The sequence below is a fragment of the Hyperolius riggenbachi genome, chromosome 4 (genome assembly GCF_040937935.1).
Source record: "Hyperolius riggenbachi isolate aHypRig1 chromosome 4, aHypRig1.pri, whole genome shotgun sequence".
NCBI classification, from domain to species: domain Eukaryota; kingdom Metazoa; phylum Chordata; class Amphibia; order Anura; family Hyperoliidae; genus Hyperolius; species Hyperolius riggenbachi.
The window spans coordinates 335,287,782-335,305,522 of record NC_090649.1 but is presented as its reverse complement, the minus strand read 5'-3'; the positions used below and the strand labels follow the sequence as shown (position 1 = coordinate 335,305,522).

Genomic DNA, 17,741 nt, shown 5'->3' with positions numbered 1-17,741 from the left:
TGGAGCGAGACAAGATGTCCCAGATGTGCTCAGTTGTGATGTTGTACATGATATAATAGCTATTTTTTAACTTGAATCTTTTGTGGGTATCCATTTTGATTATGCTGTCTGAATAAAATGTGTAAATGTGATACATTGTATGTAATTTACGCTGGAGAGTGCTGGACATTGGTCTGCTGTGTTGAAGGGCTTACATCTGCCTCCTCCTGTGAAGTCTGCTTATAGGGACATTTGAGTAGAACACCTTATTGTCAATGCAAACACCTTATTGTCACCTGTAAACACCTTGATAGGGAACAGCCAACACTTTTGCTGTCTGGGTTGTCGGAGCCAGAAAATGTTGAGTGTGTCTGCCAATAATTACCAAGATGTAGTTCAATAAATTAAAAAAAGGCATTTCCACAGGAAATTATTTTTCTAGCCCAGAGCTACATTCTGGGCTTTAAAACAGATGCTCACATAAGGAATAGTTGTTCTTCTCAGGAGCTAGCCACACACTAGGGGTGCCCTGACTTCTGGTCAGAACCTGCGTGCTCCCGCAAACAACGCTTGGACCTTTGCGCTGGTAAAGTTTGATATATGATTTATTCCCTTTTTATTTTGATAAGCAAATTGTCTTGTGTGTGCCTTTGTAACTTTTACTTTTTTTTGTAAATATCTTTGTACATATTTCTTGCTGCACTGTTCCACTTTTTTGGGGCGTATTACATCTTTATTTAATAAGCTAGTCTTCTGAGTACTAAGCAGAGCTTTACATCTTCTAGAGAGAGACTGCTGTGTAATTGCGTTACAAGTTCAGTGCCTGATTGCATGTTCGGATTGTTCATTGCTACCATGTGAGATTGCATTGTGTGTGTGGTGTACTTTGGCCTAAAGCCCGTGGCTGACCCAAAATACGTAAAACGCCAACCTGAGTGTTAGCAGCTTGACAGCGGAGCAGGAATTGTCGTAGTGTCTAGCAGTAGCATCACGGATGACTGCTAGTGGTGGCTGAGTCATGCAGAGTGTGGTGGAGGGTGACAGCCTTGTGGTAGCTTCAATAAGGCTGGTCCCCCTCTCAATCTGGTTGAAACCCCCGTCGGGAACTCTCTCTGCAGGCTTGCCATGGGGCCGGTACCTGACACATCACCAACTGAAGACACACACACACGATAGAGCTGCTGGTTTACTCTTAATGTTTAATTTGTATGTAATTCGAAACACTATTCCACCCATACCTCCAGGTTCCCCCTCTGCCCCTGTGTGTGTCCTTCCTACTTTGTGCCTCCACTGTGCCCCTCTGCGTGTCGCAACTGTTGTGCCACCTGTGTCCCCTTCTGTGCCTTAATGGTCATCATATGCAGCCACTGCTCCCATCGCTGCCACCTGTGTTCCCACTATCCCTCTCTGTGGTGTTTTCCACCGTTATTGGCCCCCTCCGAACCTCCTCCAGCCACAGTTGCTACCAGTGTCCCCAATTATACCACCAGGGTCCCCCTCTGTGCTCCACTGTAAATGTCCTCTGCAGCCCTGATAAGCTATCTGAACTCGTCTTGACTTTTGGTGCAAAAGTGATGTCATTGTGACAGGTGTGCCATTCGTAATCAGTTGGTTGACTGTAACCTGGGGACTGTCTGTATACAGTATATTTATATTTCCATGCTTGCAACAAAACCTCACAGGATGTAGATGTATTTTCCATAAAACACAAAGTAGGATAATAGATTAAAACCATTTTCCCGGTTAGTGGTATCCAGAGTGATGCTAATCACTTTAACTTTATGGTCACCTTTTGTCTTATGCCCAGAAGTTATTAACCACTTGAACACCGTAGGCTTACACCCCCCAAGTGACCAGGCTATTTTTTACAATTCAGGCTACTGCAGCGTTAAGGGCTTGTGGCAGGGCCATACAACTCAGCACACAAGTGATCCCCCCCCCCTTTTCTGCCCACCAACAGATGATTCTGCTGGTGGGCTCTGATCCCTGCCGGCATGTTTTTTTTTTTTATATTAGTGGGTTTTTGTTTTGGTTTTTTTTATAAATTTGACCAATTTTTTTTATTCCCCGCCCTCCCTTCCGCCCGCCAGCCAATCACCGTCATCGGATGTCATAGGCATCAGCTCCTGTGCCTTCCCAGGGGACAGCCAAGTGACACGGCTGTCCCCAGTACAGTGCTGCCTTAGATCGCAGCACTGTGCATTGTAAATAGACGGCGGTTTAGCCGTCTAACAGTCTCCTAGCGGCTGGGAGACTGATGATGGAGTGGAGCTTCGTCATTCAAGCGGAGATGCGGGCACGATCTCCTGCAAACCCCCTCCCCAGGACTTCACACCAATTGGCGTTGAGCGCTCCTGGGGTTGCAATTGGCATGGAGTTGTTAGCAAATGGTTACAGTTTGAAGCTTTTTGAAAAACAATCAGCAAAAGTGATCTAGGATATTGTGCCAAGGTTGTTTATTCTCAACAGGGTCAATCATGGTAGACACCTCGCCATTGAATGCAAATTTTAGGAAGTAATGGACCTGTGTGTGTGTTCCTTAGAAAACAATCATAGTTGTTGGCTTCTTTTGATGTTTTTGCAGTATTTGTATAGCACTTTATATCACTCAATGGGCTCAATTCTGGTAGCGTTTAGTAAATAATTACCTCATGGAATTTAGTTTCCCTCATGAGGGAAATCAACTTTTGAATTCTGGTAGTTTAAGTAAGGTTCTACCTCATGTAATTTCATGCGGTAATTCATGTGGTAATTTTCGACTAAAAATGTGTGGTATTTAGTAGTGAAATGCCTCACACTTGAATTCTGAAGAGAATAAGGGGCGTGTTTGCATGTCTTTTACCTCACATAATTAGACCTACTTCTACTGTCTTAGTGCCCCTGGTGGCCAGACCGCAAATTGCCTTCCAATTGGGTTTCAGCACACAGACCATGCAAGCTGTGGTCGCGATCAGTGGGCAGAAACCAACAGAATTTGGGCAGCAGCCCGACCAGAAGGGAGCCTGTGAGGTACGGTAATTACAACTTACACACTATTTCAGGGTATAACTGCCACCACTTCTGCTTTCCTGGGCCAGAAGCACCCACTGACTAGCTATTTGTAGACCTGCAAATAAAACGGTTAAACACACTCTATTCTGTCTAGGTAGCAACGAAAATAGCGTCTCCTCAGAAGTGGGTTCAGTTTCTGTGTATAGCTGAATAATAGGGTAGCTGAATAAACAAAGGACGTTTGAAAATCGTTTATTAAATATGCAATATGAATAATTAATATATACAAAAAATTATTAAAATCAACAATTATTGAGACATGAGATAAAACAGTATGAAAATAAAAGGGAGAAAAACACGGATACTTAAAGTTCATGGAGAGATGTCCTTTTATGAATCATAAAGTCCTTGGTTTCAATTTCAGCAAAATGCTTTTGTTTCAGATCAGAGCAAAGTCCAAACAAGATGGCCGCTAGCCACGTGTCCTCTGGCTGGCAGCAGACAGGCTCTCATACAGATGGAATTTGGAGGACTGGGGTCCGCCTGCCGGCCATGTGCTTTTGATGAAGCTGGTTCGGGGGTGTGGCAATGCCTGCCCCCTCTGAATTACCCACCAATGACAGTTCAATCCCTCTGAGAGATTTTAGGTTTAAACTTATGAAATGCCGTAACTCATGAACGATACATGTCATATTTAGGTGGATAACAGATTCATACTTGTCGGAAAAAATACAGATTAATATATCAGATGTGACTTGGGTAGCTTCTCAGGTTCCTGAGAAGATTCATACCGCAATAACTGGACGAGATATGGCCATGAATTTTATATCCGCACGTTGGGCAGACTTTAACGAATAAGACTATATGAATTTTATAGCTGTGCGATGTATGGTCTCCATATAATAGGTAAGAAACCATACATCACATGCATTCATATCTGTCCTTATCGGTGCCTCCCTGGCTGGCTTCTCATGGCCCCCCTGGGGAGCCAGCTTCCTGGCCCTTTTCATGGAGCCATTTGGCTGTGGGGGGAATGAGCTGGTCCCTGCAGGGAATCTGGCCACGTGCAACATTCCTGAGGGGTGAGGGGATGCTTTACTCAGAGGGGGACAAATCTCTGGTTTTAAAAAGAATACAAAAATGTCATTTTCTGATCGCTTGCACGACTACACAACCAATCCAGATTCTAGCACGTCAATGGCAATCGGCGCAATAAACCGATTGCGATTGCGTTCTCGTTTCTCATGGCTGTTCCGTGACCTCTACTACATGATAAATGTAGTGCTGTGACAGAATTGTGATATCTGTCACATAACATGGAGCCTTTTCAGCTTGTTCTGTGTTCAGGGCCCCCATATTTTGCTAAAATAAGTAAAAGTGATCTGACCAACGAATCCCCTCCCAGCTTCCATTTTGTTTTAAAAAAGAAAAAGTGCTCCAAACCCTGTACAATCCTTCATCTGCCGCGCTCCCCCTCAACATTGCCATTCCCCAACCTCTGGTTGGAAAAAAAAGTAAAAATGCTCCAACCCACAGCCTCTATTTTTAAAAAAATTAAGTAAAACTGCGGCAAACACCGATCTTCCCCCCCCCCCCCCCCCTCCTCTGGTTAAAAGTGCTCCGAGGCCCCCCCAGCTGCCTCTAAAAGTAAAAGTGCTGTAACCCCCCCTCCAGACCCCCAGCCTCTAAAAGTAAAAGTACTCACACCCCCAGTCTCTAAAAGTGCTGACCCCTCCCCAGCCTCTAAAAGTGCTCCTCCCCCCGCCTCTAAAAGTGCTCTCCCCCCCCCCCTCCCCCCAGCCTCTAAAGGTAAAAGAGCTGATTTTTTTTTTACAATGGATGCCTATAAATTTACTTTTCATAGGTTGCTACATAATCAAATACACCTTCCCTCCTCAAAAAAAAAAAAAAAAATCTTCCAAAGACTATCCTAACTTATGGAAGACAATTAAAGACTATTACTTACTTGCTGCAGGATTACCACTGAAATACCTCATGTTTTACCTCACTCTATGCATTTACCTCATGTTTTAACTGATGTTTTGAAATGGGTATTTTACCTACAAAAAAATATTTACCTCACATAGCTACCAGAATTGAGCCCAATGTCCCTCATAGAAATTAATAATAATTGTATACTGTGTAATATGAATTATTTTTTTTTTTTTGCCTTGATTTGAAATTTGGGGTGTTCTTGGTCTTTGTGTACAACTGGAATGGCTTGAACTAAAATGTCACAACTCTGCATGTTTTTTGTTATTGTAGGCAGCCATTGATAAAGTAAAAGAAAGTGATAAATTGGTGGCTACTAGTAAAATTACACAGCAGGACAAGTTGAATATGTTGAAGCGAGTAAGCACAATGTCATATGCACTTCAAGGTAAAAGACTACTACTTGGAAAATGTGTCATATATGAATCACTTATGGTAGTGTACTTTACCTCTCAACATTTTCTTTTTATTTCTCACTCAGCTGAAATGAATCACTTTCACTCCAATCGAATTTACGATTACAACAGTGTCGTTCGCCTTTACTTGGAACAGCAGATACAGTTTTATGAGACGGTAAGATCATTCTCAGATCCCTTGAATTTTTTACTGCTCAATGGATAAAATCAATTGTCCCCTTCAATCGTTAGTGTAGTATTGATCACTACTAATAAACCAGGGGACCGTCAAACACAAAAGTGGAGGAGCACTCTTCCATAAGGAGCAATTGCTGCATGCCCAAGCCTCAGACCCCAGTATCCTCAGGGTCCACGTGAAGTATTGTAGAAAAAGGCTGGCACCACACGAAAGTAGCAAAAATAAAGATTAGCTCTTTATTAGTTCGTCATTAAAATGACAACATTGTCAAAAAAGTAGGCTTTGGCGGCGACAGCCCGATGTTTCAAGCTGCTATAGCTCTTTTTCAAGCCACTCAGCCTTTTTCTACAATAATAAACCAGGGGGGAAATATTTAATTTTTTTACTTTAGTGAAATGTGTGCTATTTTGTTTGCAAGGATTTTTTTTGTGAAGATACAGACCTCTTAGACAAGGTGGTCATTGTGAGAATACTACGGTCACCTGTATGACAAAGAGAGACCAGGAGCCAAATGGTGCAGTATTGTGGTGTATTAGATGTTAGATTGTGGTATAAGAGTATTTATACTCACAAAGGAGGGTTGCAGTCCCTGCAACCACCATATATCTCCAACGGGGAAATAACCGTCCCCGCTCGGTATCCCAGGTCCTACTGAAACTGGATGGTCGCACTCCTGGTTGGTCTTTCTTGGTTGTAGATAACACCACACCGGGAAGGTGAACACCTCCAAAGGAGATGTAATGTATCGTACTAGGGGGTGGAGGCGCCAAAAAATAGGTAATGTAATGAAACAAAAAAATAAGGTGGAGGGAGGTGTCTCTACCTCTCCAGATGGAAGAACCCAAACTACAGGTTTAATGTAAAAAGATTAAATTATTTATTCAGCACAATTAAAAGGACAACGCATTTCACGGGTCTCAGCCCGCTTCTTGGGGTCAATACAAGTGCCTTTAAAATATGGTCACAAGCATGGACGCCAGAAATCTGGCATCCATGAAGAAACTGTCTGAGACCCGTGAAATGCGTTGTCCTTTTAATCGTGCTGAATACCGTATATCCTCGAATATAAGCCGAGTTTTTGAGGCCAAAAAAGTGGCCCAAAAGTGGGGGTCTCGGCTTATACTCGAGTGCCCACCTCCCCGAGTGCACCTTCCTTCCGCAGAGTGTAAAAAAAAAAAAAAGCTGAGCAGCGCTAATGGTTGATTAACTTCCCCCTCCCGCTTGCCGCAATGTGTACAGTAACCCGCATGTCCTCCTCCCCGCTATGTGTAAAGTGCTGTAATCCATGTGACAGTCTCTCCCTGGCAGACTGGAGTGTGTTGCCAACCTTGGAATTGTCCTCCGTGTCCCCCGAGTGTCACCATATGCAGCGCAGCTTTGAGTAACTTTGATCCGCGCTGTGTTCGGATGCCTCTTCCTGCCTGTCGCAGGCTCGTTGCTATGACTCAATCACGTGCACCACGTGCGACGTCATAGCAACGAGCATGCGACAGGCAGGAAGAGGCATCCGAACACAGCGCGGATCACTGTGAGTTACTCAAAGCTGCGCTGCATATGGTGACACTCGGGGGACACGGAGGACAATTCCAAGGTTGGCAACACACTCCAGTCTGCCAGGGAGAGACTGTCACATGGATTACAGCACTTTACACATAGCGGGGAGGAGGACACGCGGGTTACTGTATACATTGCGGCGAGCGGGAGGGGGAAGTTAATCAACCATTAGCGCTGCTCAGCTTTTTTTTTTTTTTTTTACACTCTGCGGAAGGAAGGTGCACTCGGGGAGGTGGGCACTCAAGTTACACATAGCGGGGGAAAGGGGCATGTGGGTTACTGTACTCATTGCGGCAAACGGGAAGGGGGCACAGATTACTGTACACATAGCCACGAGCAGGAGGGGAGGGGGGAGTTATGTGATCATTAGTGCTGCTCAGCTTTTTTTCCCTTTTTTTACACATTGCGGTGGGGGAGTGCAGGGGGGCACGCTGCCATTAGTGATAGCCTTTAACGCAGAACTCAGTACTTTCTCTCTGCTCTATAAGATACGCACCTTAAGATAGTAAAGAAAAACAATTCTTTGTTACAGCTGATACAAAATCCTGCAATACATCTGCAGTGCGTCTACTTCCTGCTTTCATGGAAGCAGACATATTAACATCCTGTGCTTTCAAATGAGCTTATTTACCTTGACAGGTGACACAGGAGAGTTCAAATTACAATTTGTGATTAGACAGATGATGAGGAGGAATTATTTTTATTATTAATGCTGCTGCATTTCCTACCCTCGGCCTATACTCGGATCAATCATTTTTTCCAGGATTTTTTGGTAAAAGTTGGGGGGTCGGCCTATACTCGAGTCGGCTTATACTCGAGTATATACGGTAAATAATTTCATCTTTTTACATTAACCCTGTGGTTTGGGTTCTTTTATCTGGAGTGGTAAAGACACCTCCCTCCACCTTATTATTTTTTGTTTCATTACATTACCTATTTTTGGGCGCCTTCACCCCCAGTACTAGACTTCTTAGAGAGACATTTTTTGGGAAAGTAGAGCAATGGATTATTGCTGATTAAGGGAATAAAGTGCACCCGTGACCAACACAACAAAAGGATTTATACTTAGGGTCCTTCTGCACTTAATGCGTTGGTATGCGTTAGTACGCATTGGTTTTCCACAGCAGTGCAGTGTAAAAAAGCTTTCCATTAAACGTGTATAGTGGGAACTGAGCCATAGGAAAACATGGGCATTACTTTGAAAATCAGTTTTCTTTCAGTTATAACTGTGAACAACTGATTAAGTGTAAAAGGGCCCTTATCTGGGATTTCTTCAAGCTTCCTGTAGTGCTAGTCCATTCTGCACCTGCTTTGGCATAAAAAGAATTATATGAGGACTATGCTTAATTTACTGTAAAGCTACAACTAGGTGCTATGGATAGTAAAAATTTGTATTTTTGGAAATCATGTGGCAACTTCTTTAATTTTTCTGTACACAAAACCATACTACTTATCGTATCAGATAGGTCTCACTGCTTGCCTTTATTAAAATGGGGAAATTATCCCACGCCATATTGCGGTAACCCTAAACTGGATCCATGGGAGGTTTGTAATGTGCAGGTCTACCCCAGATCTATCTAGTGGTATGATGTTTAGGGTCTTAAAGCTTGTGGGGAAAAAATGCACCACTTTTAGACAATAAAATTTGGAAGTAATCATACCGCTAGGGAGTTTAAATTTCATTATAGATTAACATTACTCAAAGTACTCGAAATTGCCGACTCGTAATCGAAATTCAAGTACTCATGAATCCAATTTTGTGTACACCTGTAATCAGCTTTCCTAATTTCATCTGATTACGAATGTCTGATTACGAGTTCGTAACTGACAACTACGAACTCTGTAATTACGGACTCGTAATTATTGAGTCCGTACGAGCACCACTCAAGTGAGCGCCTCTACTCCTTCAGGCCTGGAACCCACTACAAATCGCTAGTATAATCGCTAGCATTTTTAATAAGCGATTTGTAAGCGATTTCATGAGCGTTTTCCGGCGCTTTTGGGATCGATTTTAAAAAGTGTAAGCTTTTTGCCAGCAATTGTGTAGCGATTTGCGATTAGTGATTTTAACTCTGATTAGTCCTTTCAATGTATCATAATTTTATTTACAGTTTGCAATTGCATTCAAATCGCTATGTGTATTCATGAGCGATTTGCCAGCGCTTCAGTACATTACATTGAAGCGCAAAAGCTTTCAAAATGCTGCATGTCCTGCAATTGCGATTTTACTAATCGCAATCGCTACTGTGGAATTTGTTACATTTATTTACATTGGCAGAGCGTTTAGGGATAGTGCTAGCGATTCAAAGTGCTCCCCAAACGCTCAAAAAATCGATCTAGTGGGCTCCAGCCCTCAGATAGTAATTGCATGCTCAGGCTTTTAGTTTGAGTCAAAAATAATAACCAAGGGGGTCTGCAATTGTATGAAATTGGGCACAAACATTAGTCAAATAGAACAATTTTCCAAAGTGCCATCCTTTGAAATGTGTATGTTATGCTGAATTTTTTTTTAATCCTATATTGTAGCCTATTTTAATAATTTGTCTTTTTTCTGTTGCCAGATTGCAGAAAAGCTGAAACAGGCTCTAAGCCGTTTCCCTGTCATGTGAGAAATCCAAAACATGGGTCTTGAGGATTATTGGAAGTGCCTTTCTATGTATTGGTGCACATTGCATAATAACTCCTTGGACACTGCACCCAGGATGACAAACTTGGAAATGCACAGCTGCAAATGCTGACCTTACTTCAAGTTAGAGTTATCTTTCCCAGAAAGATAGCTTCCCTGTGCACTAAAATGCATGTTAATTTTTGTTAACATCAAAACATCATACTTAACTCATTCACTTTTCAGCCTCTTCCTTACAAGAAAAAAAGCACTATAATTTCATACATGGAACATACATTAAGAAGAATCTTTGGGGGAGGGGGGTGTTGGCACCTATCTTGCCTATAAATTTCACAGACATTATATATATATTTGATTGGAACCATACTCTGATTTTTAAATGTAATCTTTGTACCAAACTGTAATCTTCAGAATTACATTTTTTCCCTAAGTGCAATTGACGAGCATACATTTCTCAAGGCACACAGAACTGCTCATTGTTCAAGCTGTATATAATACACCACAATATAATTACCCAGCCTTGTTACCATTGCCTTCTTTCTTTTGTTTAGTTTAAACTATTTTGTGCAACTCAGGAACAAAAATGCATAAAAAAGTTGAAGTTTCTTTTTTTATTAATAAACAAGAGAAACTTAGTCATGATTATTGATTTTTAGTTGAGATTCTTTCTCCTTTTCTATCTTTTTAAAGTGACAGATAAATCAGAATGTAATCTATTTTTGTAAAATAATTATGTAACACCACTCTGGAATGTTAAAAAGTTTCTATGCTTGTACAGAATAGCGGATATTCATAATTGTATTTATACTTGAATTGTTGGTGTATTGCGTATTTTACTTTGATATTTTAATGTGCCAGTAGATTTGAGATTATTGTTCAATCTAGCAGATTGTTCTTGGAGAAAACAGAGGTTGGTTGTGTTACACTAGCTGCTACTGTTCCCCCTATTAAGAGACTATTCCATGAAAATGCAAGCTAAGATGTTTCTAACTTACAGTACAAACATACAACTGTAAGTTGCATAAGTGCGAATGTAGTGAGAGGGATATGGAGGCTGCCATATTTTTTTCCTTTTAAGCAATACCAGTTTCCTGGCTACCCTGCTGATCCTCTGCGTCTAATACTTTTTTATCCATAGACCCCGAACAAGCATGCAACAATTTACGGGTTTCTGATATTATTGTCAAATCTGACAAGATTTTCTACATGCACCTATCTGGTGTTATTCAGGCACTATTGCAGCTAAATAGATCAGCAAGGCTGAGAGGCAACTGGTATTGCTTAGAAGGAAATAAATATGGCAGCATCCATAGTCTTCTCACTTCAGTTGCTCTTTATATAACACCAACAACCATTAAAATCAAAAGGTAGCCATTAGAGGTCGCCAGATATGCAAGTAACATAAGGTTAGACATTCTAAAGACTAATTTACTAGAACAGGTAACTGGTGTTTCTATGCTTCTCTACCTTCTCAAAATACAAATGTTAACAAATCGGGGAATTCAGGGGATGTATAAAGTGGTGCATAAACAGTGCAGGTGTAGGTAAAGCTTCATCATGAGCTTGCCAGAACTTATATCTGTTCTCCTTTGTATATATTTTGTTTGCTACTATGTACTGCACTTTGTAACTTCAGCACCTTGCAATCAGAACTTTTTCACTCCGTGGTGCACTGGGGTCTCCCGTGAGGAGAACCATGTAGGGAATAGTGTTTTAGTTCACTGCTCATTTAGGTCACTGCTCATTTAGTGCAGTGTCAGGGGTGTCCAAGTGGAGTTTGACCTCATGCATATTTGCGGCATCAGTCCACATGCACCTATTTGATGACCACCTGCACTGTTTATGTAGCACTTTATACATTTGTTTAATTCTCAGCAGATTTTAGATATATTGGTACAAGTTACTTAGTAACATTTGTGATTTATAACCAGGAATATGATCAGTACCCCATTTGAGTTTTCTTCTTTACCCCATTCGCGTTCCGTCGTTTTCACTTGAGAAATGTTCACCTCCCATTCATTAGCCTATAACTTTATCACTACTTATCACAATGAACTGATCTATATCTTGTTTTTTCCGCCACCAATTAGGCTTTCTTTGGGGGGTACATTTTGCTAAGAGCCACCTTACTGTAAATACATTTTAACAGGAAGAATAAGAAAAAAATGGAAAAAATTCATTATTTCTCAGATTTCAGCTATTATAGTTTTAAAATAATACATGCCTCCATAATTAAAACTCACGTATTGTATTTGCCCATATGTCCCGGTTATTACACCGTTAAAATTATGTCCCTATCACAATGTATGGCGACAATATTTTATTTGGACATAAAGGTGCATTTTTTCCGTTTTCCATCTATCACTATTTACAAGTTTAAAATAAAAAAAAATAAAAAAAATATTTCATCTTTACATTGATATTTAAAAAGTTTAGACCCTTAGGTAAATATTTACATGTTTTTATTTTTTTTATTGTGATGTTTTTGTTTTTTATATTAACCACCTGAGCGGTCTGGACGAGCTCAGCTCGTCCAACACCGCCGGAGGCTGCCGCTCAGGCCCTGCTGGGCCGATTTACATCAAATAAAAAGCAGCACACGCAGCCGGCACTTTGCCAGCCGCGTGTGCTGCCTGATCGCCGCCGCTCTGCGGCGATCCGCCGCGAGCAGCGGCGAAAGAGGGTCCCCCCAGCCGCCTGAGCCCTGCGTAGCCGGAACAAAAAGTTCCGGCCAGCGCTAAGGGCTGGATCGGAGGCGGCTGACGTCAGGACGTCGGCTGACGTCGATGACGTCACTCCGCTCGTCGCTATGGCGACGATATAAGCAAAACAAGGAAGGCCGCTCATTGCGGCCTTCCTTGTTTATTCTGGGCGCCGGAGGCGATCGGAAGATCGCCTCCGGAGCGCCCTCTAGTGGGCTTTCATGCAGCCAACTTTCAGTTGGCTGCATGAAATAGTTTTTTTTTTATTTAAAAAAAACCCTCCCGCAGCCACCCTGGCGATTTAATCAGAACGCCAGGGTGGTTAAACATTTTATTTGGGTCGTTTTGGGAGGGTGGGATGTAAACAAGAGATTTATAATGTAAATGTGTGTTTGAATTTTATTTTTTTTACTTTTAATTGTAGTTTTACTTTTTGGCCACAAGATGGCGGCCATGAGTTTGTTTACATGACGTCACTCTAAGCGTAACATACGCTTAGAGGGACGCATGGCGGACGCTACAGCCAGAAAAAGCGCAACTTCCGAGAGAAGCTGTCGCTTTTTCAGCGGGGGAGAGGAATCAGTGATCGGGCACCATAGCCCGATTTACTGATTGCCTGGCTAACGAACCGCGGGCCGTGCGCGCGTGCACGCGCACGATCGGCTGCGGGAGCGCGCATGGTTCCTGTACGTAGAAACTACGTCCAGGAACTAAAACACGTTACCTTCTGTCAGCTTCTGCCACATTCGGTCATAGCTAACAGAGGACCATATCGGTTGACAGCAGTCTAGGCAGGCAGTTGATCTGGGCCACCTCCCACTGTATATTTTATGTAACAGTTTTCAATAAAAATTCACCTCCTTTGACTGCCTGTGTAGGCTCTCTCCTGGGTGCACGTACAAGGGAGAGTGGTGGTAAGTAGGCATTTGTTCAGCAATAAAACTGCACGTTTTTGCACAGTTTAGTCATCCATGTGTACTGCTTTATAGAATAAAGCAAAGCACTCCACAAACATTTTTGCTTTACCTGGCCAAGTGCGTACACCGTAGGCATTGCCAGAGACAGCTTGCTAGGGAAGAACAATTGAACATGTAAAAGTGTTTATTTATTTATTGTATTTATAAAGCGCCAACATATTACGCAGCGCTGGACATTAGGTTAGGTTACAGACAATATTTAGGGGTGACATACAGCAATATAACAATACAGGAATACAAGAAAAAACAGATCACGTGGCACAGTATGAGTACAAGGTAATGCTTAGTCAGTCACTGGATGGGAGCATGGGGATTAGGCAATTTGAATTTACTCAAATGCATAGCATGGGTGCACAGTAATGGCGGTGCATAATCAGGTAGGACACAAAAGGAGGAGGACCCTGCCCAAAGGCTTACAATCTAGAGGGAGAAGTTGGGACACGAAAGGTAGGGGACCAGAGTTCAGCTGCGGGTTTAGAGCACTTGTGAAGGAGGGGTAGGCCAGAGAGAAAAGGGCCTTCTTGAAGATGTTGAAGGAGGGGACTTCCCTAATGAGTGGAGGTAGTGGAGGAGTTCCATAGTGTTGGAGCAGCTCTTGAGAAGTCCTGGAGGCGTGCATGGGACTGGGTGATGTGGGGGGCGGTCAGGTGAAGTTCATTGGAGGAGCGGAGTGAGCGGCTAGGTGTGTACCTCTGAGTAAGATCGGAGGTTGGACAGGTTTTGTGGACAGATTTGTAGGTCAGACACAGTATCTTGAATCTGATTCTGGACTGGATAGGAAGCCAGTGGAGGGATTCATGGAGGGGAGCTGCCGTGGTGGAGCGATGGGAGGAGTGGATAATTCTGGCTGCCGCATTCATGATGGACTGCAGCGGGGCTATTCTGGTCATAGGGAGACCAGACAGAAGGACATTGCGGTAGTCAAGGCAGGAAATCATGAGGGCATGGATGAGGAGTTTGGTGGAGGCAGAGGTCAGGAAAGGGCGGATCTTGCAGATGTTACGAAGGTGGAAGTTGCAGGACTTTGTGAGGTTTTGGATGTGAGGAGTGAAGGAGAGTGTGGAGTCCAGGGTGACACTCAGTGGGCTTGAGAGGTAGGGCGAATGGTAGTGTGGTTAACAGTGACATGCACATCTGGGAGATTCAGGGATGGCCGGGATGGGAAGATCATAAATTCTGTTTTGTCTAGATTTAGTTTCAGGAACCTAGCGGACATCCAGGAGGAGATGGCTGATAGGCAGGAGGAGACCTTGTCCATGGTAGTGGTGGATATGTCAGGGGTGTGGAGGTAGATCTGGGTGTCCTCTGCATACAGATGATAGTTAAAACCCATGGTGGAGATAACCTTGACAATGGAGGATGTGTATAGGGAGAACAGTAGGGGCACCGAGCCTTGGGGGACTCACACCGAGAGATGGTTGGGGGTGGATGAGGACTCATTGAAGGAGGTCGTGAACGAGCGGTTGGAGAGGTAGGATGAAAGCCAGGTCAGGGCGAGGTCCTGAATGCCCATGGACTGGAGGGACTGGAGGAGTAGGGGATGATCTACTGTGTCAAAAGCTGCTGAAAGGTCGAGGAGGAGAATGGAGTATTTACCTTCAGCTTTAGGTAGGGCAAGGTCATTGACCACTTTGGTGAGAGCAGTTTCAGTTGAGTGGGCAGGCCGAAATCCAGATTGCAGTGGGTCTAGCAGTGAGTTGGCATTGAGGTACTGGGTCAGGCGTTTGTGAACCAGACGCTCAAGGAGTTTTGAGGCAAAGGGGAGGAGGGAGATAGGGCGGTAGTTGGTGGGTAGTGAGGGATCGAGGAAGGGTTTTTTGAGCAGGGGTAGTACAGTGGCCTGCTTGAAGTCTGAGGGGAAGGTGCCTGTGGATAGGGAGAGGTTAAACGGTAGTGAGGACTGGGGCCAAATCCGTGAAGTGAGGCTGGAGTAAATCAGAAGGGGTGGGGTCAAGGGGGGAGGTAGTGGTATGGGAAGTCTACAGTAGGTGGTTAACTTCCTCAGTGGTAGTAGGTGTGAAGGAGGTGAGGGGAGGATAGGGTGGAGGAGCTGGTTGGGAGGGGAAGATTGGATATTTCCTGATGGATGAAGACAATTTTGTTGAAGTGGGTGATTAAATCTGTGGCAGAGAGGGAGGAAACTGAGGGTGGGGGGTGGGTTTATGCAGGGAGTTGAAAGTGTCAAAAAGACGCCGGGGGTTGGAAGCTTATGCTCCGATGAGCTTGGTAAAGTATTCCTGCTTCGCATCAGTAAGGGCAGTGTGGAACTGCAGCAGGTTAGTCTTGTACTGTATGAAATCCTGGTTAAGTTGAGTTTTCCTCCATTTTCGTTCAGTGGCGCATTACCCTCTGGAGATTGCGAGTGTTGGTAGTGCGCAAGGGCTGGGTGTTAGGGGGGCAGTTGCGGCGGAATATTGGGGGAGCAGCTTCCTCTAGGGCTGATGAGAGAGTTTGGCGATACTGAGCTGCAGCAAGATTAGGACAGGTTAGGATGGGGAGAGTGTAGGTCTCACTGCCAACGACCAGGTGGGTGGGTGGGTAGTTTGGAGGTGTTGTCAGTCATTTCCCATTAGGTAGCCATACACTCATCGATTTTCTCATTCTATTCCTTGCATATTCGGTTCATCTGCTGGGACTTGTTTTCCCAAAATTTCAGATTGATCGATTTTGACAAAAAAAATTGATTGAATGTATAGAAAATGTAAAACAATTGGAGGATGGATAAGAGCATTGGCAGATCGATGGCCCATAGCTTTGCACTGCATCGAACAGTGCAACCAGGGCCAGACTTGTACTTTTTACTGCCCAAGGCCATCTGTCACCAACCGTACATCCCCACAGGGGGGTGCTGGGAACAGTGGTAATGGGCAGGGGGTTCAGGACTCACGAGCATGCAGCCTAGGGTCACAGCAGCAGAAGGTATTCTCAGTCAGGAGACATCAGATCCTACAGCTTTCTGCAGCCAGTGCTTTGTTTCCTCTGTGCTGATAAGGCATGCCCGTGGGGACGAGCGGGAATCGATCCGCGCGGACGAGCGGTGACACGCCGCCAAAATTAACAAAAGTTGCGTGTATAAACTGTCTGAAGGCATCCTAAGGGATGCTATACAAAATTATGGAATGCAGAATAATGTGATTTGTAATGATGTAAATTCACATAACATGGTTTTACTAAAGATATATCTTGTCTAACCAATATTCTCAGCTTTTCTGGAGTTGTGAATGTAAATCTACATACTGAGAAAGCGAGATATGGAGCATACTAGAACTGGGCAAAAGCCTTAGACACTGTGTCCCAACGCAGCCCAAGGCAGGTCCTATGGAGGCAGATAATTGTGGGTAGATAATTGAATGATGGTATTTTTTTTATACTTATCAAATCTAATGAAAATCTATTAAAACTGACATTTTCATTGATATTGAAATATTGATCAAACATAAATCAGACATGCCAGCTCTATGTGCAGTTGTTCCCACCAGGAACCAGTAGGGTTGGGGAAGGACCACGGTTTAGCAACATTGGGCTATAGAGGTTTACCATAGCTTTGTACTGCAATAGGCAGTACAAACCTAATAGCTGTAGTGGTAAGCCTGATGTTACATAAGATTTTGTGACAAATACAGGAAGGGAACTATACACCTATACACAAAATGTAGCTGTAGAAAAAAGATGTAATTGTGCTCCTCTTGCAAAGAACTTAATAAGTGGAATGGCAGATGCTAAAGGGTGTTGCCAAATTAAATATTTCAAAAATACATACGCACAGCAACCTGTGACACTAACGGCGTTAAAAAAGAAAACCTATAAAGCTAATTCACTATGGCATGGTTCCCTCCACAGAACTGCCCTGGTTTGGTTGTATGTAACGTCTGCTTGCATGCTGACTGGAGTAGGGACCAGTTCTAAAGAGAAAGTGTAGCGTGGTAAACTGGACTATATCCAAATAGTACTATTAGTATTCGGTAGCCTCTGGCTCCACTGTCACACAGTATATGGGATGCAGATCAACAAAAAAGGATCTTGTTAATAAATATAGTCATCATTGAATCTGTCCTTAAAGGGAACCTAAACTGAGAGGGATAGGGATGTTTCTGGCAGTCGCCAGTTGCCTGGCAGTCCTGCTGATCTCTTTGGCTACAGTAGTGGCTGAATCCCAGACTTGAAACTAGCATGCAACTTATCTAGTCTGACTTCAGTCAGAGCACCTGATCTGCATGCTTGTTCAGGGGCCATGGCTGACACACAGGATCAGCAGTATATTCAGGCAACTGGTATTATTTTAAAAGGAAAAATCCATATCCTTCTCAGTTTAGGTTCCCTTTAACC

General features: G+C 43.4%; 1 protein-coding gene across 2 annotated transcripts in view; it reads left to right on the top strand.

Annotated features, from left to right (window-relative positions):
• The window catches only part of SNX9 (sorting nexin 9), a 240,724-nt gene extending 230,346 nt beyond the window's left edge, over positions 1 to 10,378 (top strand). For both annotated transcript variants that reach the window (XM_068231862.1, XM_068231861.1), the window contains exons 16-18: positions 5,236 to 5,350; positions 5,444 to 5,535; positions 9,672 to 10,378. In XM_068231862.1, coding sequence (XP_068087963.1) covers positions 5,236 to 5,350; positions 5,444 to 5,535; positions 9,672 to 9,719 — 255 coding nt within the window. In that variant the 3' untranslated portion in view covers positions 9,720 to 10,378. The remainder of the gene's footprint in view (positions 1 to 5,235; positions 5,351 to 5,443; positions 5,536 to 9,671) is intronic.
• Positions 10,379 to 17,741: the final 7,363 nt, after the last annotated feature.